The sequence below is a fragment of the Pelophylax lessonae genome (genome assembly GCF_965119305.1).
Source record: "Pelophylax lessonae genome assembly, chromosome: 1".
NCBI lineage: Eukaryota > Metazoa > Chordata > Amphibia > Anura > Ranidae > Pelophylax > Pelophylax lessonae.
The window spans coordinates 14,672,127-14,699,857 of NC_138768.1; the positions used below are offsets into that span (position 1 = coordinate 14,672,127).

The 27,731-nt window shown below is 45.9% G+C and overlaps 1 protein-coding gene across 1 annotated transcript in view; it reads right to left on the minus strand.

The window, feature by feature from the left end:
• LOC309566758 (disintegrin and metalloproteinase domain-containing protein 33-like) overlaps window positions 1–27,731 on the minus strand; it is a 175,162-nt gene that overhangs the window by 99,850 nt on the left and 47,581 nt on the right. Inside the window, exon 2 of the mRNA XM_082272049.1 lies at window positions 25,211–25,290. Within this exon, the coding sequence (XP_082128175.1) occupies window positions 25,211–25,290 (80 nt within the window). The remainder of the gene's footprint in view (window positions 1–25,210; window positions 25,291–27,731) is intronic.

The following is a 27,731-nucleotide window of genomic DNA, read 5'->3' on the forward strand; positions in this document are numbered from 1 at the left end:
CCACAGATGTGTTCCAGGATCGCCAGCAGCTGTTTTCCAGGATAACAAGTAGAAGTGTTCCAAGATAACAGCAGGATTGTTCCAGGATCACTAAAAGGTATGTTTTAGGATCACCAATAGGTATGTTTAAGAATAAACCACAGTTGTGTTCCAGGATCACCAGCAGGTGTGTTCTCAAATAACAAGCAGATGTGTTCCAGATTCAGCAGTGGGTATGTTCCAGGAAAAAAAATGTAATGTGTTTCAGAACTGCAAGTAGGTTGTGTAGCAGAATAAAAAGTAGATGTGTTCCAGGATCTCCAGTAGCTGCTTTCTAGAGTAACCAGTTGCAAATTCCAGAATAACCCTACAGTATGGGTATGTTCTAGAATCACCAGCAGGTGGGTTCCAAAATAACTTACAGGTGTGTTTCGGGATCCCCATGTACCAGGATCACTGTCAGATGTGTTCGAGAATAACTAGCAGGTGTTTTCCAGGACCACCAGGAAATGTGTTTTAGAATAAACCATCACCAGGTTTCACCACTTTTATTTTCCAGAATAACCTACAGGTATGTTCTAGGATCACCAACAGGTGGGTTCCAGAACAACCTAAAGGTGTGTGTTCAGGAACACCATCAGGTATGCTCCAGGATCACCAACGGCTATGTTTTAGAAAAAAAACACAGATGTGTTCCAGGATCACCAGCAATTGTTTTCCAGGATAATAAGCAAGAGTGTTCCACGATCAACAGCAGAAAGAAGTGTTTCAGGATCACCATCAGGTATGCTCCAGGATCACCAACAGCTATCTTCTAGAATAAACCACAGATGTGTTCCAGAATCACCAGCAGTTGTTTTCCAGGATAATAAGCAAGAGTGTTCCACGATCAACAGCAGAAGTGTTTCAGGATTACCATCAGGTATGCTCCAGGATCACCAACAGCTATCTTCTAGAATAAACCACAGATGTGTTCCAGGATCATCAGCAATTGTTTTCCAGGATAAGCAGGAGTGTTCCAGGATCAACAGCAGAAGTGTTTCAGGATCACCCTCAGGTATGCTCCAGGATCACCAACAGCTATCTTCTAGAATAAACCACAGATGTGTTCCAGGATCATCAGCAATTGTTTTCCAGGATAAGCAGGAGTTTTCCAGGATCAACAGCACAAGTGTTTCAGGATCACCATCAGGTATGCTCCAGGATCGCCAAACAGCTATATTTTAGAATAAACCTCAAATGTATTCCAGGATCACCAGCAGTTGTTTTCCAGGATCACCAGCAGGTATGTTTTCTGGTTCAATGATTTTTATTGAAGTTTTTTTTAAGACAGAAGAACATTTAAGAGCTTTAACAGTATTGCATAGAGCTGCGTCATTACACAATAAACATTTCGGAAAGAGTATTTTTCCATTATCTAGCCTAAACTTCTATTACTACACTTTACTCAACGAACCACATCAAGTTAGAGGAAGATGCACCAAATAACATTCCCTGTAACATGTAAGTGGCATGAGAGAGCTGTCGGTGTCTCCGTCACTTCTCCAAAAAACTATATAAGGAGGAGAGAGGGAGGACCACAATGAAGTGGTCCCCTTTCCCAACTATGGTGGAAACGAAGAGATCCAGTACCCAGTGGTGTATTTTGGTTTTGTGCTGCCCTAGGCAAGACTAAAATTGGGCACCCCTCCTATGTAAATTTGCCCCACTCCTTTCTTAACGGATGTGGCTCTCTCCAAAATTGAAGTCCTACAAGTCCCAGCATGAACCCCTGAGATCTCAAAAGGGGGGGTGGGTGAGGGGGAGAGAGAGAGAGAGGGGGGAGGGTGAGGGGGGATAAGAGAGAGAGAAGGAGGGATGAGAGAGAGCGAGCGAGAGGGGGGATGAGAGAGAGCGAGCGAGAGGGGGGATGAGAGAGAGAGAGCGAGAGGGGGGATGAGAGAGAGAGCGAGAGGGGGGATGAGAGAGAGAGAGCGAGAGAGGGGATGAGAGAGAGAGCGAGAGGGGGGATGAGAGAGAGCGAGAGGGGGAGGAGAGAGAGCGAGAGGGGGGATGAGAGAGAGAGAGCGAGGGGGGAGGAGAGAGAGCGAGAGGGGGCAGGAGAGAGGGAGCCAGAGGGTGGATGAGAGAGGGGGGTGAGAGAGAGAGAGTGGGTGAGAGAGAGGGGGTGAGAGAGAGGGGGTGAGAGAGAGGAGGGGTGAGAGAGAGGAGGGGTGAGAGAGATAGGGGGTGAGAGAGAAAGAGGGGGGGTGAGAGAGAGGGGGGAAAAGAGCGAGAGAGAAAGGGGGTGAGAGAGAGGGGTGGATGAGAGAGGCCGCTCTAGCAACCAGTGGCCAATAGAGTCTCAGGTGGAGGGGAGGCGTTTTTTTTTTGCTGCCCCCTTGCAAAGTGCCACCCTAGGCCTGGGCCTTGTTGGCCTAGGCCAAAATACAGCCCTGCCAGTACCACTAACCACTGTATATGCCCCTTAACCGGGGGTTGTGGCCATCCCTTCAATGTTTTGTTCAGTGCAATAGATTTAGCAACCTCTATTTCCCTGGATCTACAGGGTACAGGAAAAGGAGTAAACAAAAAGAAAGAGAGAAGAGCGATTACTACGAGAAAGAAGATGCACTCCATGATATATACCCATCTGATCCCCGGCAGCTTACAAGGGGTCAGACAAGTATTTGATCCAGGGTTCCCAAATATTTTCGAACAAAGCTCATTTGTCTAATAAGATGGCCAAGAGGCATTCGTTCATCATAATCCATGACAACTTGTTTTTCACCAAGTCAAAAGTTATTGTAGGTGTCCTCCAGGATCTGGCTATTGCTAACCTGGCTGCAGTAAAAAAGAAGGCTATAGGTTTTCCTGTCCGTCTTGGTGTTCCTTTGACTGGAAGTCTCAGAAGAGCTTGCTGTGGCGATTTAATTAAATTCACCTGTCTAAGTGAATAAATGAAATTATAAATACGTTGCTACTCTCACTGGGACCATATCATCAAAACTTTATAATTTGCTTCTATCAAGGAAGTATTTATGTACGATCTCGGAGCACCCTGGGCCATTCAAAGCCAAAATATTGGGTGGACTTCTGCTTTAACGTTCCACTCGGAATCCTCAGTATCTTCTGATCAGCATTATTTAGAAATACTGATTCCCGCTGCTTGGTCCGGAGGCCATAAAACAGGAAAGTAGCAATTACCAGCCCGGAGGTCCTAATGATACACGAGACGGAAGGCAGGAATTATCCTGTTTTTGACCAGCTGAAAACAGACTTGTTTCTGCGGTGTCCTAATTATCACCCTGACTTCCTGTCGCTCCAGCAAAGGTTTAGTAATCGCCATTTACGGGTCCAGCAGCCTGTGATTTTCTCCATGTTATACTTAGCTGGTAAAAATATGTGTAGCCACTAGCCAGCCCTTATTATAAACTCAGGTAGCTATATTCACCTTAAAGAGAACCAGTCAGTGTACCTGAGAATTACACTGTTTCCAGTTGGATCACATGAATAATATACATTACATCTTGGCATTAGAAAACCAACATGGTTACAGGGCCGAGAGGAAGCACAAGAGGCACCTGCCTTGGGCGCCGTGTTGGAAGGGGGCTCAGCTAAGGGAAGGTCATCTCCTGCCTGCCTCACCTGCAAACTGAGAGGAGCTCCACTTATGTAATACTCAGAATGGTCTGCATTCCTAACCCTATAATACTAAATTTAAGAATAACCCCAAAGCCCAACACTGCATAGAAGCTATAGCAGCCATAAAACCTAAAGTCCAATTTTGCTTCCTGCCAAGGCACTTCAATTCACCCAGTCCTAAAAATTACACAGCTCTGCCACACAGCACAGCCAGTCTGGTGAACTGAATTTTTTCCACTGCAGTTAGGCAATACAGCCAGGTCACCTTCCCACCCCCCAGTCAGTGATTGGAGGATTCTGATTTGAAAGGAGGGGACTGAGGACTCCAATGTGATGGTGGGGGGAGGGAACTCAATACAGATATGAAAAAAGGGGGACTGAATAATTTGATTTGAAAGGAGGGGGGACTGAGGACTCTGATGTGAAGGGGGGGGGAGTGGATGTGAAAGATGACCCCGTTTTAGACCGGGTGCCTCAAGTGTTTGCCTAAACTCAAAGAGTGCTATGAATGAAAATAAAAGTTCAGAATCACTAGTCTAATTGAAGCCCACATGACAGGGTGACAATATGGGTAGATAATTGAGAAACAGGAATAGTGTTGGTGAGCCCTTGTGACGACATCCATTTGGACGAAACTTGTAGAGAGGAGCGCAGCAAAAGTTTTCATTTTATGGTTATATATTATTAATTGTGTGGTTATTGTTGAGTGCTGTTGTCAGGTTAGGTTTTTTTAAATTAATTTATTGATTCATTTTTTGATGCTTTTAGCGAAGAATCCTTTTTTGTTTAGAAATAGAATGGCGTTATCACCCGAAATTAGGAAGTGTGAAATAAAGGGCCTTCATGGCAGCATCACCCAGGATTATTTTAATGAAAGTGAGTGCAGGTTTATATCTATTAAAAATTAACGTACTTTGGAACATGGTAAAGCTTACATGAGATTTTAGTGGTTAGATGTACATTGACTTTATTTATTGGCCAATCACAGTACATATGTGTAAACTGTGGGAGAGTAGACATATGTATGGTGACCTCCTGAAGTGTTATTTATGATCTGCCACCCATGAGTCTGAGAATAGAATCTTGTTATTTGATGTTGACGATACCCTGGTCAGTTTTCAAGAAAATGTCCCCCTTTTCTGGCTGCGACCTCCAGGAACGCCGTATTTGGTGCTGCGAAGAGTTAAGTCTCTCTCGGAGCATGCTATGAATCGGCCTGTAGTAATGTTGGGCTTTTTCCAGCGGTTTTAGTCATTTCATAGCAATTTCATAGCTTTTGCAGCAATTGTAAGCTATTACTGGAGCCGGATGATTAATCCCCATGTTCTCCTAATAAGGAGAGTGAGACTTTTCCACATAACGTCCCTTCAAAGTCCCCATGTTCCCATGATTAGCTGGGAAACAAAACGAACATCTCCCAAGGGAAGGACAGCACAATGTATATATATACAGAAGAAACAAAGGATGCAGAGACGTCTATAACACTATATGAGATTCAGCTGGGATTATGGAAAGGCAGTAAGGTTAGCATGATGGTCTTGTAGCTCTGGGGACCTGGGTTTGGCTCATATAGGGGTGCCACAATGTCCTCCCAACATCCAAATACATATTTGTTAGTTTAGAGCATGTGTGATTGTAAGTGGTGGAAAGGGTCAATGTACAGCACTGCATAATCTGTTGGAGCTATTAAAAGTCTATGATAATAATAGTGTGTGACTGTGGTGGGACATCAGATTGTAAGCTCCTCTGGTGCAGAGACTGATATGAATGGCTCAGTATCCACTTCACAGCACTGGGAAATATGATGGAGCCATCTAAGAGCAGTGTTAACTTTGGCATCAATTTTTGATTTAGTTTCAGTTCTAGTCTTTTGACTAAAATGCCATTTTAATTTTAGTCCCATTTTAGTCATCTGCAATTGTTTTAGTCGTATTTTAGTAGACTAAAATCTCCAGTGCATTTTATTTGAATAAAGTAATTTTAGTCAACTAAAAAAAGTGCTAAAAAGTGCTCTGGATGGTGGTCTGAGGAGACCTGTAATGCTGCACAGTGCTCTGGACGATGGTCTGTCTGAGGAGACCTGTAATGCTGCACAGTGCTCTGGACGATGGTCTGTCTGAGGAGGCCTGTAATGCACACAGTACTCTGGATGGTGGTCTACGAAGGCCTTTAATGCTGCACAGTGCTCTGGATGGTGGTCTGAGGAGGCTTGTAATGCACACAGTGCTCTGGACACAGACAGGCCATTAATGCATTGCACACAGTGCTCTGGATGGCGGTTGGAGGAGGCTTGCAATGCACACTGTGCTCTGCATGGGGGTCTGAGGGGGGGGCCTGTAATGCTGCACAGTGCTCTGGACGGTGGTGTGAGGGGAGGCCTGTAATGCACACAGTGCTCTGGATGGTGGTCTGAGGAGGCTTGTAATGCACACGGTGCTCTGGACACAGACAGTCTGAAGAGTAGGCCTGTAATGCATTGCACACAGTGCTCTGGATGGTGGTCGGAGGAGGCTTGCAATGCACACTGTGCTCTGGACGGTGGTCTGAGGGGGGCCTGTAATGCTGCACAGTGCTCTGGACGGTGGTCTGAGGGGGGCCTGTAATGCTGCACAGTGCTCTGGACGGTGGTCTGAGGAGGCTTGTAATGCACACTGTGCTCTGTATGGTGGTCTGAGGAGGCCTGTAACACTGCACAGTGCTCTGAACTGGTCTGAGGGAAGGCCTGTAATGCTTCACAGTGCTCTGGACGATGGTGTGAGGGGAGGCCTGTAATGCACACAGTCCTCTGGATGGTGGTCCGAGAGGCCTTTAATTCTGCACAGTGCTCTGGATGGTGCTCTGAGGGGAGGCCTGTAATGCACAGTGCTCTGGGATGGTGGTCTGACTCTGTGAGGCCTGTAATTCTGCACGGTGCTGGATGGCGGTCTCAGGTCTGAGGGATGGCCTGTAATGCACAGTGCTCTGGATTCTGGTGGTCAGAGGAGGCCTGTAATGCACACACAGTGCTCTGAATGGACGGTGATCTTAGGGGAGGCCTCAGACCTGTAATTCTAATGTACACACTCAGTCCTGTTATGCTCAGTGCTGCTCTGGATGGTGGTCTGAGAACTTGGATGTCTGAAATGCTGGCTGCACAGTCGTTTGCTTGCTGGGAGCGGAAGCAGGCGGAGCTCTGTGAAAAAACGAAAGTTCAAGAGGGTAAACGTCCCTACCTCACATTTATGTTTCTTTTTCGTTCGTTAACGAAAATTGGAATTGATTTTCGTCGTAGTTTTAGCCAGTGGAGGAAAATGTGGTGTACTTTTTTTTTTCGTTTTCGTCACTGTAAAAAGGCTGCTGACTAATATTTTGACAAAAATGTTTTCATTGATGAAAATAATACTGCATAAGAGGCAGCCTTTAGGCAACCGGAGGTACTGGTAGCTAGTACAAATGGCATTTTATTTTCTGTTGCCTCTTCTCAAAGCCTGCACTTTTCTGGGAACAGGGAAACTCACCCTTTGACACTGGTCTTGCTGTGTTGGGGGTGAGATCACAAAATTCTGTGTGAAGCTTTTTGGGTGAGCTTGTCCGAGGGTTCAGGGGTAGGAACCGTTCAAGGTATGTCAAGCGCCATAAGTACTGAGCTTCATAAGTTGGTGATCTTCAGACGACCAACAGCTACATCATGACCTAAGCGCTCTTACATGGCAATAGAACCCCAGGCACTTTCTCAGGGTGTAAAAAGAATGAGCTCCAGTCACTTTAGTGAGCTCAAAACAACAACTGGTTTATTGCAGGTGGCAATATGAGAAGGCCGTGGAGATGCCAAAAATACGGGTGGTCTCAAACACCAGACTAGGGCCTCCAATCTCTTCTTAATCTCTCATTGTGGACATCTAAGTCCCTTCTGAACTCAGCCTATGCTGGCTGGACACTTACGGAGCTCTGGCTCTTTGAGCAATTGATAATCAAATGTTATCTCTTTATGTTCCACAGCAAGGCAACATGGAAGGTTCCTTTGTATCCTTCCCACTCAACCAGTTATCTCTTTTGTGGTAACAGTTGTAGCTTTTTGCTCTCGACCAGGCATGCTTGAACTTCAGCAGCCAGCATCTTAAGAAATACATCTCAGAACTGGAGATCCCTGCTTCTTTCCTATCCCTAATCCCAAAGACCTTGAAAGAGGCAAGTCTTCTCTTTGACATCCTCACAGGGCAGTAGGCCATTAGGGAAGAGGCCATAAAACATTCATAACACAGAATGATACTTCTCTAGCACACTCTACTGGAGCAAACTCAGTCAACGTGTGGCAGAGAAAACATTTTAAGCTTAAGACCCCTTTCACGTGGGGCAGACTCTTCCAGCGGATCCACTTGCTGAGTTGGGGATCTGTCCACTAATGTCTGCTGAGCAGGCAGATGACAGGTCCGTGTCTGCTCCAGTGATGCAGAGCGGGCATAGACACAGCCAGATGAATGGGGAACAGATCCCCCATATGTCTGTTTTTAGTGGAGAGGATTGGATCGGATGTCGGCGGGTGTCATGCCACCCATTGAGATGAACCGCTCCATAAGGGGGCAATGGATGGTCCGATTGGGTCCACCTGTAAAACTGCCTGTCAGCGTCACCTGCAGAACCAAGTGACATGGAGCGCACAGTGGCGGTTGTAAACCCAACGGCTGACTGCTGAGGGTCGATGGCTCAGAGAAGCAGCTACACAGGTTCGCAGCCATGGTCCTGGACAGGAGGCTAGAGCATAAGATTCCCCAGGGCACGGAGTCTAAGAACCAGCAGGTTTTCACCAGAGCTTCTGATGGTGAGGATGCAGCTGACTCCAGGTTGCGGTCCCCAGGGTCTCCCAGCTCACGCTCACGACTGGCTCTGGTGGATGGAGAGGAAGCAGCAGTCCAGGTTAATAAGGGATAGTCGGGAGAACAAGCCAAAGGTCAGGGCAGCAAGCAGACAGGGATGGTCAGAAGGATGAGCCAAAGGTTGGGGCAACAAGCAGACAGGGATGGTCAGATGGGTGAGCCAAAGGTCGGGGCACCAAGCAGACAGGGATGGTCAGGCAAACAAGCCATAGTCGGTACACGGAGATCAGACATAAAGCACAAGGCAAGAAACACTCAGGAAAGCCTTCACACAATTGTTGCTCAGGCAAAGCTGGCTTGCAGTGTGCGGGTTAATATAGTGTTTCCTGTTAGAGGCTGGGGTGGAGCCATGCTGAGAGAAGATTACTTAAACACACATGGGTGAGAGCACGGTCCATAAAGCTAATACACAGACCAGAGAGGTAAGCAGACAGTCTGGTCATGAAAGATTGCTGCAGATTCATGACACTGCCCGTATGAAAGGGGAGATAGCTTCTGCTTAAGTACTGCAACCTACTGCATCCTACAGAATCACAAAGATACTAAAAAAGCACTTGAGTAAATATACTACATCTCTACTGCTGCATTATCAGCTTATCCAAAACACCAGGGATTTTTTTCAGCAGGAACACGGGGGAACGCAGTTCCGGCATCTCCAGCACTGAATGTATGTAATTGCAAGGAATGCAACCTTGTCTATTGATGCTGGCTGCTGAGGGATCTATTGATGCTGGTGAGGATCTATTCCTGCAGGAGGGTTTATTGCTGCTGGGGAGGTCTAGTGTGGCTGCTGGGGGATATATTGTCTCTGGAAGAGATCTCATTTTGCAGGGAGGTGTCTATTGTTAATGGGGTGGTTCTTATGTTGCTGAGGGGTCAGTTGTTGATGGGAGGGATCTACTCTTTATGGAGCAGTCTATTGTAGCTGGCTGCTGGAGGGTCTATTGATGCTGTCTGCTGGGAGATCTGTTGTTGCTGCTGGGGATCCATTGTCACTGGCTGGATCTATTGCTGCTGGGGGGGTCTATTATTGTTGGCTGCAGGGGATCTATTTTACTGCTTTTTTTGTTATCAATAAAAAAATCCATACAAATTGCTCAGTAACACAAATGTTACTTGGTTCTGTATTTTCTAAAAAGGATGATCCTGGGAGGTGGGTAGTGGGTGGAACCAAGGAACGGTTCACGGAGGTAGGTAGCGGCGGAGACAAGGGGAAAAAGTCCGAAAAAGGGAGTTCCTGCCCCTATTTTCTGAGAAAAAAAGCCCTGCAAAACACTTCAAAAACTGTGGCTCAACGTGTCTGAATGAGGTCTATGAGTTGACTGGCCTCTGGAAGATCAAAACCATCTCTATGGTTGTGTCTCCAGGAGATTATGGGAACGGATGCAAGCTCAGCAGCCATAATAGTTTAGAAGTCAGATAATCCGGATCTCAAGGCCCTGCTCTCTATCTCCCAAAAGCAGGAGGAGGTAACGTTCTATGGACAGTTGAGACTATCAACTTGATATCACCTCCTTCCATGGAAGAACCCATGTGCTACCACACACATGGAAGGAAGGGAGGTGATCCTTTTATGAGAAACCGCAGGAAATGAGAGTCACCAGAACATAGGTGTGAATTCAGATTTGACACAGCTAGGTCTTCATCCATAAAAAAAACAGCATCCTTTAAAAGTGATGGATGGCTTTTGGCAGCAGAAGAGAGAAAAGTATTTCTAATGTTTGCTGACTGAGTTGGAAAATTTGATCTGACCATCCTTTCAGCCCAACCCTGTTCTGATACCAGAGGAAGGGACAGTCCGAAGCTGGAATATGGAGATAACAATGATGGCTGAGGATGACTAATATTGCACATAGAATAAGGAATTACAGTTGTATGCCAACACCAACGTTTGTTGGATTATTGTTGTATCAGTGATGAAAATATCTATTGGGAGCTTGAAGAATGGTCAGCCAGTATGGCTTCTAGTTTTTCGGCATGACAAAAGAGGACACCTTTCAGCAGTTGGGGTTATGGACCACAATGATGGCTCTCTCAGTGATCAGTCTATCTATTGTGAGCTTGGAGAAGGGCCAGGCAATTTTAAGGCATGGAAAAGAAAGATGCCTTTAAGTAGCAGTGGCCATGGACTACAGGGATAGGTTTATCTAGTAAGCACTTTCAGAAGGGTGGATGACAAAAAGAGACATCTTCTAATAGACGACAGCAATGGGTTGGGCAGTGATGGGTCTAAACCAGGTGTTGCTAGAGTTCTAAAAGTCCTGGGGCAGCCTTGATCTCCTTACCTGAAATGTTTGGGCCTTGTAGGGTACTAACACAAAAAAAAGGCAATGAATGCAAAAACAATTGTATATTACATAGTAACATAGTTACATAGTTAGTGAGGTTGAAAAAAGACATCAGTCCATCCAGTTCAACCTATGATGTGTGTGTGTGTTTGCTTTTAGCCGTACATTGTATACCCCTGTATGTTGTGGTCTTTAAGGTGTCCATCTAACAGTTTTTTGAAACTATCAATGCTCCCTGCTGATACGACTGCTTGTGGAAGAGAATTCCACATCCTTACCGCTCTTACCGTGAAGAACCCCTTACGCACTTTAAGGTTAAACCGCCTTTCCTCTAGTTTTAGTGAGTGGCCACGAGTCTTATTGTATCTCCTTTCTCTGAATAGTTTGTTCCTTATGCTCGGGTCGCCAGTACAGTATTTGTACATTGATATCATATCCCCCCTCAATCGTCTCTTCTCCAGAGAGAATAAGTTCAGGGCTTGTAGTCTTTCTTCATAGCTGATGTCCTCCATCCCCCTAATTATTTTTGTTGCCCTTCTCTGGACTTTCTCCAGTTCCAGCACATCCTTCCTGAGGACCGGTGCCCAGAACTGGACAGCATACTCCAGATGTGGCCGGACCAGGGTCTTGTAGAGTGGGAGAATAATCTCTTTATTTCTGGAGTGAATCCCCTTTTTTATACATCCCAGTATTCTGTTGGCTTTGCTTGCTGCGGCCTGGCATTGCATGCCACTGCCAAGCCTGTTGTCTACCAGTACCCCTAAGTCCTTTTCCATCCTAGACTCACCCAGAGGTTCCCCCCCTAGCGAGTAGCTTGCTTTCTGGTTTCTGGCCCCCAAGTGCATTACTTTACATTTTTCAACATTAAATCTCATCTGCCATGTAGTTGCCCACTCCATTATTTTGTTCAGGTCCGCTTGCAAGGTTTCCACATCCTGCATAGAAGATATTGGCATGCCTAATTTAGTATCATCCGCAAATACTGAGATTGTACTAGATATCCCCTCCTCTAGATCATTTATGAATAAATTAAACAGGATTGGTCCCAGGACAGAACCCTGGGGGACCCCACTTTCCACACCCGCCCAATCCGAGTACTCCCCATTAATCATCACCCTCTGTACTCTCCCCTGGAGCCAGTTCTCTATCCAGGTACTCACCTTATGGTCCATACCTATCTTCCTTAGTTTGTACAGTAAGCGTTTGTGGGGAACGGTGTCGAAGGCCTTTGCAAAGTCCAGATACACCACATCCACAGGCTTACCTTTATCTAGGTGGCAGCTCACTTCATCATAGAAGGTTAATAGATTGGTTTGGCACGAACGATTTTTCATGAATCCGTGCTGATTAATACTTATAATACCGTTTTCATTACTAAAGTCTTGTATGTGGTCCCTTAACATCCCCTCCAATATTTTGCAGACTACAGATGTTAGGCTGATCGGCCTATAGTTACCCGGGATATATCTCGGCCCCTTTTTAAATATTGGTACCACGTTGGCTTTTTTCCAATCAGCTGGCACCATACCCGTCTGTAAACTATCCTTAAAGATCAAGAATAATGGTCTGGCAATCACCTGGCTGAGCTCTTTAAGAACCCTCGGGTGCAAGCCATCCGGTCCCGGGGATTTATTTATGTTAAGCTTCTCTATATTACACAATACAACAAGTACATATTCCCAGCAAAACAGTCACATTACTATGATTGGCCTTTCATCCATTTGCCATTTGTGGGATATGGAGAGACCTCTGATTCATTGAAGATGAAGCAGAAAATTATTATATCAGAAAAAAAAGTTGAGTTAATCTCTTCCCAGTGAAGAACCAGACATTGATTCTCCAAAGCTGGGGATCAAAGTCAGGTACCTCAGCACCTGACTAGTACTGGAAAAGGTGGCACCACCGTGGTGGAACTTTGCACATATGGCAGTATGTACTGGAAAAGGTGGCACCATCATGATGGACCATGTACACACATGGCAGTGTGTACTGGAGAAGGTGGCACTGCCATGGAGGACCCTGTACACACATTTCAGTATGTACTGGAGAGGGTGGCACTACTCTAGTGGACCCCTCAATGCACTTGGCAGGATGTACTGGAGAAGGTGGCACCACCATGGTGGACCCTGTGCACACATGGCGGTATGTACTGGAGAAGGTGGCACCACCATGTTTGGACCTGTACGCACATGGTGGTATATACTGGAGATGGTGGCACCACCACAGAGGACCCTGTACACACATGGCAGTATGTACTGGAGAAGGTGGTACCACCATGGAGGACCCTGGACACACATTTCAGTATGTACTGGAGAGGGTGGCACTACTGTAGTGGATCCTAAATGCACTTGGCAGGAGGTACTGGAGAAGGTAGCACCACCACGGTGGACCCTGCGCACACATGGAAGTATGTACTGGAGAAGGTGGCACCACCACGTTTAACCCGATATGCACATGGTGGTATATACTGGAGATGGTGGCACCACCACAGAGGACCATGTACACACATGGCAGTATGTGCTGGAGACGGTGGCGCCACCACGGTTGACCCTGTAGGCACATGGTGGTATATATTGGAGAAGGTGGCACCACCACAGAGGACCCTGTACACACATGGCAGTATGTACTGGAGATGGTGGCACCACCACAGAGTACCCTGTACGCACATGACAGTATGTACTAGGAGTGGTGGAACCACCACAGCAGACCCTGTACACACATGGCAGTATGTAGTAGGAATGGTGGAACCACCAGAGAGGACCCTGTACACACATGGCAATTTGTACTGGAGATGGTGGCACCACCACAGCAGACCCTGTACACACATGGCAGTATGTACAAGATATGGTGGCACACACATGGCAATATATAATGGAAAATATGGAACCACCATGATGGGCCCTGTACACACATGGCAGTCTGTACTGGAGAAGGTGGCACACCACTTTTTTTTTTTTTTGTAAAGATCAGCAAGTGCGCCGCAGACGTCACCCCCTCAATGGAGCCAGATGATTACAGGACAGATATTGAGATAAGATAGCCGAGTCTGGGCAGGAAATAATTACTGCTACAATTAAAATATTTTGTACCCTACTCACTATGGGAAAAGCTACCAGTCTAAAACCAGTCACGCTTCATCAGAACAGTCATTAAACTTCAATTACAACTCGGTTTATTTAAAGTCTAGCAGCAGATATATGGTTCCATGTTAAGTGCTGCATCTTCTTTGTGGGTTAGGTGCAGGAAACACACAGTTTCGAGTTGAATTCAGCAGTAACATAACAACGTATTGTATAAAAGTTCAGCAAGTACAAAATCTGATATCTATGTTCACGACTGGGAGGAAGCCGTAAACTGACGGAAGTTCACAAGCACAGTGTGGGTTGCAGTTACGTTACGCTCCCCCCCCCCCCCCCACTACCTGCAGCACTGCAGGCTTCCCTGTCCTGTAAAAAAAAAATTGTAAAAAAGAAATAACAATTAAACATTGTAATAAATTAATTAAAAAAAAAATTGTAAAATAAAATAATTGTAAACATTTTTTAAATAAATTATAATTTTGTTTTTAAATATAGAAAACAATTAAAAAGGGCTTTTTGTTTCTATGTTTATATGTAATTTTCTGTTTATGTTTATTCTTGAAAATTAACAGGTTCTCTGTTATGTTTGTGTCCGCTAATAATGATTTTGGTGTATTTTTAGTTAAGATATTATCTTGATATATTCAGGGGGGGGGGGGGGGCCTGCCCTGCCACTGTATATTCCGTATACTGACGGAAGTCCACAAGCACAGTGTGGGTTGCGGTTCCGTTACATGCCCCCCACCCACCCCCACCTGCAGCACTGCAGGTTTCCCTGTCCTGTAAAAAAGAAAAACAAATAACAAATTGTAAAAAAGAAATAACAATTAAACATTGTAATAAATTAATTAAAAAAAAATTTAAAACATTTTTTAAATAAATTATGATTTTGTTTTTAAATATAGAACACAATTAACCACTTTACCACCGGAGGATTTTGCTGTCTTACGTCCAGGCCACTTTTTGCGATTCGGCACTGTGCGACTTTAACTGACAATTGCGCGGTCATGCAACGCCGTACCCAAAAGAAATTTATGTCCTTTTTTCCCCATAAACAGAGCTTTCTTTTGGTGGTATTTGATCACCTGTGCGATTTTTACTTTTTGCGTTATAAACAAAAAAATAGCGTTTATTTTGAAAAAATAACAATATTTTTTAAATTTTTTTATATGAAATTCCCCCCCCAAAAAATTTAAAAATCAAAATTTTTTAAAATTTTTGGCCAATTTGTTTTCTGCTACATATGTTTGGTAAAAAAAAATCACAGTAAGCGTATTTTGATTGGTTTGCGCAAAAGTTATTGCGTTTACTAACTAAGGGAAAGATTTCTGTCATTATTGGTGTTTCTTTTTTTTAACGCGTAATGGCGGCGATCTGCGATTTTTTTTGCGGGACTGCGACATTGCAGGGGACAGATCAGACCCTTGACTGACATTTTTGACACTTTTGGGGTTACCAGTGACATTACTGCAGTAATCAGTGCTATACATATGCACTGTTACTGTAAAAATGACACTGGCAGGGAAGGGGTTCATTTTATTGGAGAGGGAGGGGTTAATGTATGCCTGGTGCTTACTGACCTGTGTGGGGGGGGGGGTGACTGAGTGAGTCAGGGACAGATCGGATGTTCAGCTATGCTGAACACTGCGATCTGTCACTCCCTGTCACTTAGGAGATCCGCCCGCTCTGTTTACACAAGCGGGCGGATCTCCAAACTAGATTCCCCGACGATCGGGGAAGAGCGGCGGCGATCGCTGCTGCTCCTCCCCTGGCCCGACTCCCGCTGTGACTGAACACAGCGGGAGCGAGCCTCCGGTGGCGCGCGCGCGCCGCCCACAAGGGTCAGAGTCCAGCGACGTAGGTCTACGTCGCTGGACGATAACGAGCCACATTGCTGCAGTAGCAGCAATGTGAGCAGAGGCAAAGTGGTTAAAAAGGGCTTTTTGGTTAACCCCGCTACATGTTTATATGTAATTTTCTGTTTATGTTTATTCTTGAAAATTAATAAAAAAAAAAAAATGTTTGTATTAAAAAAAAAAAAAAGGGCTAATTCACACAGGTTCGCTGTTATGTTTGTGTCCGCTAATAATGATTTTGGTGAGGTTTTAGTGAAGATATTGTCTTGATATATTCGGGGTGGGGGCCCTGCCAGGTAGGCTGTACGGGGGCCCCGTGATTTTTACAGCAGCCCTGTCTGTGTGGTTCTGGTTTCAGAATCTGGAAACATTTGGGAGTGATGGGCTGCGGCCAGAGGCATGAAAGGGTTATAGTCTATGTAAGTCATGTAATAACAGCAGGCGGGGGGGGGGGGGGGGGGACGGATCTCCTGGAGGAGAGCCGGTAGTAATAATGGTCCTTTCTGCCAGATCCCTGACTTCTAATAACAGTCCTCACCCTCAGTCATTTCTAACAAGAGAGGTGCTGCCAGGGACGGGACCTGAACCCCCTGGGATATGGGCCCTCTCTCCCTCGCTTTGTGTTATTCTTAGTGAGAGAGCGCCAACATACACAGGAGCGCTGCATGGAGCTGGGCGTAACCACATGGACAAGCTGCGATCAGACATGCAGGATAAATAAACATGTTATTATCTGTGAGAACCATCGCGACTCCCTCTACACCATCTGGAATGTGCACAGCATTGTATTATGAGATCCTCAAAACAGCGTTACGCGTAGAAACACTATGTGGCCGCATGTTGGTGGACACCTGACCATCATACCTTCGGCAGAGGAGTAACTAGAACCTTTAGGGCCCCGGTGCAAGAAAACATAAAGTGCCCCCCCGACCCCAGCTGGAGCCCCCCCCTCCACGGTGGTGAAACTGCAGGGTCCAGTCACAAGTGCGACCTTTGTGACTCTGGAAGTTCCATCATTGACCTACGGTATGAGCTTGTTGGACATCCCATTCCAAAGCCATGGCCATTAATATGGAGAGGACCACCCTTTGCAGTCTCCACTCCTTTGGGAAGGCTTCCCACAAGATTTTGGAGGGTGTGGGAATTTGTGTTCATTCGGCCAAAAGTGCATTTGTGAGGTCAGAGTAATAATGTTGGATAAGAAGACCTGGTTCCTAAATTGCCAATTCAGTTCATCCCAAATGTGTTCAGCAGGGCTGAGGTGAGGTACTGATGTTAGATGAGAAGACCTGCCTCACATTTGGATTTCCAACTCATCTCAAAGGTGTTCAGTAGGGTTGAGGTCAGGTACGAATGTTGGATGAGAAAATCTGCCTCACAATTGCATTTCCAACTCATCCCAAAGGTGTTCAGTAGGGTTGAGGTCAGGTACTGACCTTGGATGAGAAGACCTGTCCCACAATTGGATTTCCAACTCATCCCAAAGGTGTTCAGTAGGGTTGAGGTCAGGTACGAATGTTGGATGAGAAAATCTGCCTCACAATTGCATTTCCAACTCATCCCAAAGGTGTTCAGTAGGGTTGAGGTCAGGTACTGACCTTGGATGAGAAGACCTGACCCACAATCGGATTTCCAACTCATCTCAAAGGTGTTCAGTAGGGTTGAGGTCAGGTACGAATGTTGGATGAGAAACCTGCCCTACAATCGGATTTCCAACTCTTCCCAAAAATGTTTAGCAGGGTTGAGGTCAGTTACTGACATTGGATGAGAAGACCTGCCTCACAATTGCCGTTCCAACTCATCCCAAAGCAAAGGTGTTCAGTAGGGTTGAGGTCAGGTACTGACCTTGGATGAGAAGACCTGTCCCACAATCAGATTTCCAACTCATCCCAAAGGAGTTCAGTAGGGTTGAGGTGAGGTACTGGCATTAGATGAGAAAACCTACCTCACAACACTAGGCTGATCTTAACAGTCATGTCCAAAACAGTGCAGAATGACTTCTCCTGCCAGTGAAAGACACCGCGTGTCCTGCTGCCTGGACTGTGTGAGGATATTGGCCATTGAGGGCCCTTAGTTGGACAGCATTGAGAACAATATTCACTGACACTCTAGTCCAGGGGTGTCAAACTCAATTTCATTGCAGGCTTGCCCTCAAAGGGCCGGTTGTATCTGGGGTCCACTATGTACAGAGTGCAAGGTTTAGTAGTGCATTACCTGCATAGTTCATGACTACACTATGTACAGAGTGCAGAGTTCAGGAGTGCACTACGTACAGAGTGCAGAGTTCAGGAGTGCACTATGTACAGAGTGCAGAGTTCAGGAGTGCACTATGTACAGAGTGCAGAGTCCAGAAGTGCACTACATACAGAGTACAGAATTCAGGAGGGCTTTACATACAGAGTGCAGAGTTCAGGAGGGTACTACGTACAGACTGCAGAGTTCAGGAGGGCATTACATACAGGGTGCAGAGTTCAGGAGTGCACTATGTACAGAGTAGAGAGTCCAGGAGTGCACTACGTACAGAGGGCAGAGTTCAGGAGGGCGCTATGTACAGAGTGCAGAGTTCAGGAGGGAGCTACGTACAGAGTGCAGAGTTCAGGAGTGTGCTATGTACAGACTGCAGAGTTAAGTAGGGCGTTACGTACAGAGTGCAGAGTTCAAGAGGGCGTTACGTACAGAGTGCAGAGTTCAAGAGTGCACTATGTACAGAGTGCAGAGTCCAGGAGTGCACTATGTACAGAGTGCAGAGTCCAGGAGTGCACTACGTACAGAGTGCAGAGTCCAGGAGTGCACTACGCACAGAGTGCAGAGTTCAGGAGGGAGCTATGTACAGAGTGCAGAGTTCAGGAGGGAGTTACGTACAGACTGCAGGGGTTCTGGAGTGCATTATGTGCAGACTTCAGGACTATGCTATGTACAGAGTGCAAGGTTCAGGAGTGCACTACGTACAGGGTTTAGGAGAGCATTAAGTACAGAGTGCAGGGTCCAGGGGTGTGTTATGTCAAGAGTGCAGCATTCAGTGGTGTGCTGTGTACGGAGTGCAGGGTTTAGGGGTGCACTGAGTTTGTAACCCCAACCCCCTTTGAAGCTTCCTCACATCTCTTTCCCCTACCTGGTTGTACTACCTGTGTATTTGGGGGGAGATCGTTCTTTCTCCTGGATTCTGGAGATCTGTCTCTGCTGTGCCCTACCGTGAGTGCGTCCAGGAATCTGTTCGACCCGGAAGCCGCTGACGGCAAAGCTGTCCCTTGTAAACACGGAAGGCTTCTATATTTAAAAGTGATTGGGAGCGGAGGGGAAGAGCTGGAGGTGGCAGAATGGAGTTCTGGCCATGTTCTGGATGCGAGGGCCACATGACAAGCCCTGGAGGGCCGCATTCGGCCCGCAGGCCTTGTATTTAACATACGTGCTCTAGTCAGTCTGCTGGTCCTGGAGTTGGAGAATATATCACGGTTTTCGTCTGTGTCTCATTACATGCTGGGAGTGTCCAAGCTGCTTATAAACATTCCTCTCCCAATCTCCGGAGGGGAAAGGATTTCACATTCTGCCGGAATTCTCCAGAACTCAACAGAAAACAGCCTCAAACATGTAAAATAAACATCCATGTGTTACACGGGTTCTCTTCACACACTTTTCCGTGTTCCCAAAGGCATCCTCCACCTTTTTCAAAAATTAGATAAATGGGCCCCCATTAATAACATAAAATGTTTTCCTATTTTAAATATTTGCAGAGCATTGCAGCCGAGATCAGTCCATCATGGGTTCAATACATCATTCCTGAATGGTTTACCCCCCCATCCCCAGGTCTGTATTGGGGTATGGACCTTCTTATGGGGCTGGAGGAAGTAAACAAAAGAACTACAAGTGCAATGAAGCCCTGCACTCAGCATGATCTGTCAATCCCTGTGCCATGTTGGCAGGTGGGACTTGTAGTCTTCTCATTCACAGATCCCCATGAATGAGTAACACGGCTGTGCAAGGTAAATGGAGTAAGGAAGGGTTGCTTTGAGGTTGGGGGTTTTTTTCTGGAATGCGATCGTCTTTTACGTTACAACCTGAAAATGTGTGTAATATTAACCACTTAAGCCCCGGAGGATTTTCCTGCTAAACGACCAGGGGGTATTTTGCGATTCCGCACTGCGTGACTTTAACAGACAATTGCGCGGTCGTGCGACGCTGTATCTAAACGAATTTGGCGTCCTTTTTTTCCCACAAACAGAGCTTTCTTTTGCTGGTATTTGATCACCCGTGCGATTTTTACTTTTTGCGCTATAAACAAAAAAAGAGCGTACATTTTGCAAAAATAATATTTTTCACATTTTTTTATATGAAATTCCCCCCCCAAAAAAATTTAAAAATCAAAATTTTTTAAAATTTTCGGCCAATTTGTTTTATGCTACATATGTTTGGTAAAAAAAATTGCAAAAAGTGTATTTTGATTGGTTTGCGCAAAAGTTATCGCGTTTACTAACAAAGGGAAAGATTTTTGTCATTTTTGGTGTTTTTTTTTTTAACGTGTAATGGCGGCGATCTGCGATTTTCTTTGCGGTACTGCGACATTGGGGTGGACAGATCGGACCCTTGACTGACATTTTTGACACTTTTGGGGTTACCAGTGACATTTCTACAGTAATCAGTGCTATATATATGCACTGTTACTGTAAAAATACACTGGTAGTGAAGGGGTTAACTTTATTTGGGAGGGAGGGGCTGTGTTTGTCCCTAGGGGCGTGATTTCTACTGTGATTGGCTGTGGCTTGAGCTGTAAGGATCCGTGTGATCAGTGTCTTTACAGCGAGGAGAATGACAGGTGGCTTGTTTACACAAGCTGCCTGACATTCTCCCTCTCCCCCGCCGATCGCCGAGTGACTGGCGGACATCGGGTCCGCTGGTCACACGCGCGGGGGGGGGGTCCGTGACCGCGCGGGAGCGCGCCTCCGCGGGCGCGCGCTCGCTCCCCAGAGCCTCACAGGCGAGCGACGTAGACCTACGTCACTCTGCCTGTGAGGGGCTGACTGCCGCAGTAAATATACTGTGAGCAGTCGGCAAGCGGTTAAATATAATCAGGTAGACTATGCCTTAAAAAAATATTTTTTTTTTCTTTTAGAATTTTTATTATTATTATTATTATTATTATTATTATTACACAGACAAAGTAGTCTTTAGACACGACACATTAGCTTCCTCTGTGAAGTCAGAAGGGGGCGGCGCCACCTGGTGACGTAACCAGGTGGCCCCGCCCCCTTGCCTATAAAAGAGCTGTCAAAGCTGAAGAGCGGGCATATGGCGAGACGCCTCTGAAGAGGTGAAGCGTTTTTGAATTTTTTTTCTATTTTTTAGGTGCAGCGGGTGTCATGATTGACGATGGATTTACATCGAGGGACACTATTCTATTTTATTTTCAATAAAGGACTTGTCAAAAACTGTGTTCCGTGGTTGGTTTTTACTTTTTTAGACATTTTGGTGAATGGGTAGGGATACCCATTCACATGGGGGGGGGGGGTTGGGATCTGGGGGCCCTCTTGTTAAAGGGGGTTTCAAGATTCTGATAAACCCCCCACTCGCAGATCCTGGCAACCACAGCCCATGGTTGTCAGGAAAGAAGAGGCCCTTGTCCCCATTAACATGAGGACATGGTGCCATGGAGTGGGGGAGGCAGAGCCCCCCCGCCCCAAAGCCCACATCCCCCCATGTTGAGGGCATGTGGCCTGGTATGGCTTAGGAGGGGGGAGGTGCTCACTCGTCCCCTCCCCTTTCCTAAACCTGCCAAGCTGCGTGCTCAGAAAAGGGTGTGGATTTTTGGGGGGACCCCAAGCTGTTTTTTTTTTTTTTATATTACCGTGGGGTTCCTCTCAAAATCCATACCAGACCTAAAGGGCCTGGCATGGACTGGGGGGGGGGGGGGGGGTGGTAGCCTTTGCCGTTTTTTATCTGTATTGCCAGGAGCCGACAATACATGACAGTGGCGAGCAAGTTTGAATGGCATTTTTTCCTTTAGAAATGTCAGTATTGCTGCAGCAGGCTCCATACATCGTACAGATGCACTACTTTACAGGCACATTAGGGGACCCCCAAAGCATAATATTTAAAGGAAGTTTTCATTTTTATTGTTTTACTTTATGTATCAATACAATCACTGCTTCTGTAAAAACGATAGTTTAAAAATTTTTTTTGCATTGATGCATGTCCCTCAGGGCAGTACCCGGGTCCCCATACACTTTTTATGGTAATAACTTGCATATAAGCATTTAAAATGAGGACTTTCGATTTTCATGTTCATTTCCAATAGACTTTAACCACTTCTGGACCGGAAGATTTTCTCCCTAATGACCAGGTCATTTTTTTTGCGATTGGGCACTGCGTTATTTTAACTGACAATTGCGCGGTCGTGCGACACTGCACCCAAATAAAATTGATGTCCTTTTTTTCCCACAAACAGAGCTTTCTTTTGGTGGTATTTGATCACCTGTACGATTTTTATTTTTTGTGTTAAAAACAAAAAATGCGACAATTCAGAAAAAAAAAAAAAACCCCAATAAATTTTAATTTCTGCTATATAACATTTAGCAGGACTGCAACATTGCGGCGGACAGATCGGACCCCTAACTGACCAGTGACCAGGGACATTACTACAGTAATCAGTGCTAAAAATATGCACTGTTATTGTAATAATGACACTGGCAGAGAAGGGGTTAACCCAGGGGCGATCAAAGGGTTAAATGTGAGCCTAGGGGGTGCTTTCTAACTGTGGGGGATGGGCTTCTGGAATCAAAACAGAGACCTATGTTCCTAAATCGGAGGAACACAGGAGCTTTGCATTGATTCCTGAGAGAACAACGGCGTGCTGTGTTTACAACAGCAGACCGCTGTTCTTTCTTCACAGGGAGCGATCGCGGGTGCCCAGCGGCAATCACGGCCGCCTGCCCCATGCATCGGCTTCCCCGCTAGCGAATGGGTGCCGCACCACCGGTTCTATCACAAGGACGAAATTCATTGTAAGGGGCTTACATGCTGACGTCTCAGCAGGGGATAGGCGGATCCCTTGATAACGTGTTTGAGCACGAAACGCGTCGGAAGAGGCCTACACGCTGACGTCATGGCCACGTGGTAAGAGCGGCGGTCTTTCATGCGAGTTTTATAGCCATTTTTTCTTTATGTACATTTACTTTTAAATTTACAATAAATACTACACTATATTAGCATCATTCTGGCTCCGGTTGGTGAGCTTTTTTACACAGCATACATCGTATGACCAGCAGGGGAGGAATGGGGCAGGGGGGCAGAGGGGAAGTTGCCCCCCGGGCTGCTCTGATGCTCCATAAAAAGGCTGCACTGCTTCTGCCACAGACATGCCCTAAGGATTCCTGGTGAAGAGAAGTAAAAAGTCCCCACTGTTGACCTACTGAGTGCGGGGTGAAGACAAGGATAGATCGCAGACCCCCCTAGCTTGGATGGTGAAGACTGTGTCTGAGCAGAGGCCAGTTCCATGCCCCACTGGAGACTCTCCTCCCCCAGGTAGTCCCGACTGAGCTGTCCCAGCTCCCCCCCCCCCCCAACTGCACCCTGCTGCTAACCAGGTCGGGAACCCGGATTCAGAGAGTGAGCAGAGAGTACCTGGAGCAGAGCTTCAGTCTGGAATGGGGGTCAGGAGGAGGCCGGGAAGAGGGAGAGTGGGAGGGGGGGCCGAGTCACTGCACCATGGGCCTCTGGTTTGTACTTACCCCCTGGGCCGAAAGTTTCCAGTGATCCTTGATGACCAGTGACCCCCGGGGCCGTCATTGCACGCCACACTTCCAGTACTCTGACTGACAGCATTACAAGGCTTGTTTTATTCCAATATCTGGTGAGTGCATTGAATGGTGGAGGGAGAGCGCAGTGAAGAAACCTTTGGTAACACGCGAGGTGTTTCACTTTATGCATTTCACGGCTGGTTTTTGACTTTTGTCTGTTGAGTGTTCTGCCACTCTATGTTTATCATTGGAGGAATCTCTTGTATATCATGAGCCAGGCAATCGACTTCTGATCGCTACATACACTATTGGACTTTATTTGTGGACTTTTTATACACTTCGATCACTATATGAGATAATAATTTTTTGTTGCAATTGGAATTTTGTATGTGCAATCACAGTCAGAATTATTAGTGCTGCACTATACTTGTTATATACCCTTAGAGTCCATGATTTGCAGTTATACATAAAGGCAGTAAGTCAAAAACAGCTACAAGTCCATGGGAGTCTCCAAACTCAAGACCATCACCAGGAACCATTGATCGACCGATTATTGGCAAAGCCGATATATCGGGGGCCGATATGCACTTACCCCGATATATCGGAATTGGCCACCAAAGTGGCCGATGTTGCCGATATTTCGGGAAAGTGCTGTATCGGAGTGATGCCTACAGCTAGAGGCATCACCCCAGTACCGGCGTCCATAGCCGACAGTCGGCTATCATGTAATAACCGATGCGGCTGAAAAGCCGCTCGGCTGTCATTACAAGGAGCGAGAGGGGAGATGTCATGATATCACTTCCAGGTTTTTACACGGAGACCCGATCAGAGCCGAATGCGGCTTTGATCGGCTCTTCGGCGGCCCTGCAGGCTGGTTGCCTGGGTCTCCCGGTGGGACGGGAGACCCGGGCGAGCTGTGGAAGGCGGCGGGAGGGGAGGTCCCCCCTCCCACCGGCTTCCATGGCTCGGTTGGGTCTCCCGTCCCACTGGGAGACCAGGGCAACCAGCCTGCACGGCCGCCGAAGAGCTGATTAAAGCCGCATTCGGCTCTGATCGGGTCTCCATGTAAAAACCCGGAAGTGATGTCATGACATCACTTCCGGGTATTCGGCGCCAGATTAAAAAAAATGAAAGCATTCAAAACAGCCAAACTTGCCGTTTTGAATGCTTTTAAGTGCAGAGGAGGGGTTTGGGGTATTTTAGACCCCCAGATCACTCCACAACAGTACCTGTCAAGTGCTAAAAATAAAAAAATAAAAATTTTAAATGTACGAAAATATCAGCCAATATTGGCCACTACCGATATTCAATGGCCAAAATATCGGTATCGGTAACGAAAAACCAATATCAGACGATCACTACCAGGAACCCCAACTGGGCCTCCCATCACCCCCCAAAAGGGGTGATCACTCCAGCATACTCCTTGCTCTGGGGGCACTCAGAGAAGAGGAGGGGCAGAAAGCGCTGGCGGGGGACCCCAGAAGAGGAGGTTCGGGGCCACTTTGTGCAAAACCATTGAACAGAGCAGGTAAGTATAACATGATTATTAGTTTAAGAAAAAAAAATTGCCTTTACAACCGCTTTAAATATTAATATATTATTTTATGCTCTTGATATACACATGAATGAGAACCGATGTATGAAATCCAAACGTATGGGTTGCACAGCACAGAAGGATTGTGATGAGGCTGCCGTCCTACCCAGTAGAACTCAGAAAGCTCTGCTGGACTGGATTACAAGAGACCAACAAACAATTATATCTGAAGATTATCGAGAGAGATATGGGGAGATGTCACCTACCTTATCCTTCAGGGTCACCGACCTCCTGACCCGTCCATTAAGCAGCCAAGCAGCCGTCACTTCTTCCCCGTGTGTCGCCCCTTAGATGGAAACAAAGATATATTCTGATTGGTAAATGCTCAGAGCCAGCAATAAAACGCATATTATATTATTATATATTATTATATATTATTATATTTCTGCTGCAAGTTCCCCACCTGATTGAATAACTCCTAGAGTAAAATCACACTCTGCCAGTCATCTGGCTACTCTGGCCAATGCCAGAAAGACTGGTGTCTCTAGGAGTGTCTGTCATAGTGCAGCCATATTGCTCAGGGATGTTTGTTGTGTTATGGCTTTACTTGTATTCTCTCCCTGTCAGAGTACACGAGGCAGGCTGTGTGTCCCGTCTCCTACCTGTCCAAAAATGCAGGTATTTAGGCTCTGCCTATCCCAAATCCCTTGTGTACTATAGAAGAAAAAAAAATATATATATACAGTATCTCACAAAAGTGAGTACACCCCTCACATTTTTGAAAATAGCTTATTATATCTTTTCATGTGACAACACTGAAGAAATGACAATGTAAAGTAGTGTAGTGAGTGTACAGCTTGTATAACAGTGTTATCATGCTGGGATACTGTATAAATGTCAAGGGCACATGTGCTCGGGGTCCCGGAGGGAGAGTGAGGTCCCGGAGGGAGGGGGCGGCTACCCCTCCTCAGTAGAAGCTGCCATGCGGCCTCAGGTGGTCAACCTGAGGGCATGAGAGTCAGAGAGGAGCAGAGAGGTCCTGCAGAGCTGACTGGAAGGGAGACATAGAAACATAGAAACATAGAATGTGTCGGCAGATAAGAACCATTTGGCCCATCTAGTCTGCCCAATATATCTGAATCCTATGAATAGTCCCTGGCCCTATCTTGTATGAAGGATAGCCTTATGCCTATCCCATGCATGCTTAAACTCCTTCACTGTGTTTGCAGCTACCACTTCTGCAGGAAGGTTATTCCATGCATCCACTACTCTCTCAGTAAAGTAATACTTCCTCATATTACTTTTAAACCTTTGCCCCTCTAATTTAAAACTGTGTCCTCTTGTGGTAGTTTTTCTTCTTTTAAATATGCTCTCCTCCTTTACCGAGTTGATTCCCTTTATGTATTTAAAAGTTTCTATCATATCCCCTCTGTCTCTTCTTTCTTCCAAGCTATACATGTTAAGGTCCTTTAACCTTTCCTGGTAAGTTTTTTCCTGCAATCCATGTACTAGTTTAGTAGCTCTTCTCTGAACTCTCTCTAGAGTATCTATATCCTTCTGGAGATATGGCCTCCAGTACTGCGCACAATACTCCAAGTGAGGTCTCACCAGTGTTCTGTACAGCGGCATAAGCACTTCTCTCTTTCTACTGCTTATACCTCTCCCTATACATCCAAGCATTCTGCTGGTATTTCGTGCTGCTCTATTACATTGTCTTCCCACCTTTAAGTCTTCTGAAATAATTACTCCTAAATCCCTTTCCTCAGATACTGAGGTCAGGACTGTGTCAAATATTCTATATTCTGCCCTTGGGTTTTTACGCCCCAGGTGCATTATCTTGCACTTATCCACATTAAATTTCAGTTGCCAGAGTTCTGACCATTCTTCTAGTTTTCCTAAATCCTTTTCCATTTGGCGTTTCCCTCCAGGAACATCAACCCTGTTACATATCTTTGTGTCATCAGCAAAAAGACAAACCTTACCATCGAGGCCTTTTGCAATATCACTTATGAAGATATTAAACAAAATTGGTCCCAGTACAGATCCCTGAGGTACCCCACTGGTAACATGACCTTGTTCTGAATGTTCTCCATTGACTACAACCCTCTGTTGTCTGTCACTCAGCCACTGCCTAATCCACTCAACAATATGGGAGTCCATGCTCAATGACTGCAGTTTATTGATAAGTCTTCTATGTGGGACAGTGTCAAAAGCCTTACTAAAATCTAGATATGCAATGTCTACTGCACCTCCACCGTCTATTATTTTAGTCACCCAGTCAAAAAAATCTATAAGATTTGTTTGACATGATCTCCCTGAAGTAAACCCATGTTGTTTTCCATCTTGCAATCCATGGGATTTAAGATGTTCCACAATCCTATCCTTTAATAGGGTTTCCATTAATTTGCCTACTATTGATGTCAGACTCACTGGTCTATAGTTGCTCGATTCCTCCCTACTACCTTTCTTGTGAATGGGCACGACATTTGCCTAATTCCAATCTTCCGGGACGACTCCTGTTACTAATGATTGGTTAAATAAATCTGTTAATGGTTTTGCCAGCTCACCACTAAGCTCTTTTAATAATTTTGGGTGTATCTCATCAGGACCCTGTGACTTATTTGTCTTCACTTTAGACAGCAATCTTAGAACGTCTTCCTCTGTAAAGACACATGCATCAAACAATTTATTAGTCATCCTTTCAAGTGGAGGTCCTTCTCCTTCTTTTTCTTCTGTAAAAACTGAACAGAAGTATTCATTAAGGCAGTCGGCTAGCCCTTTATTCTC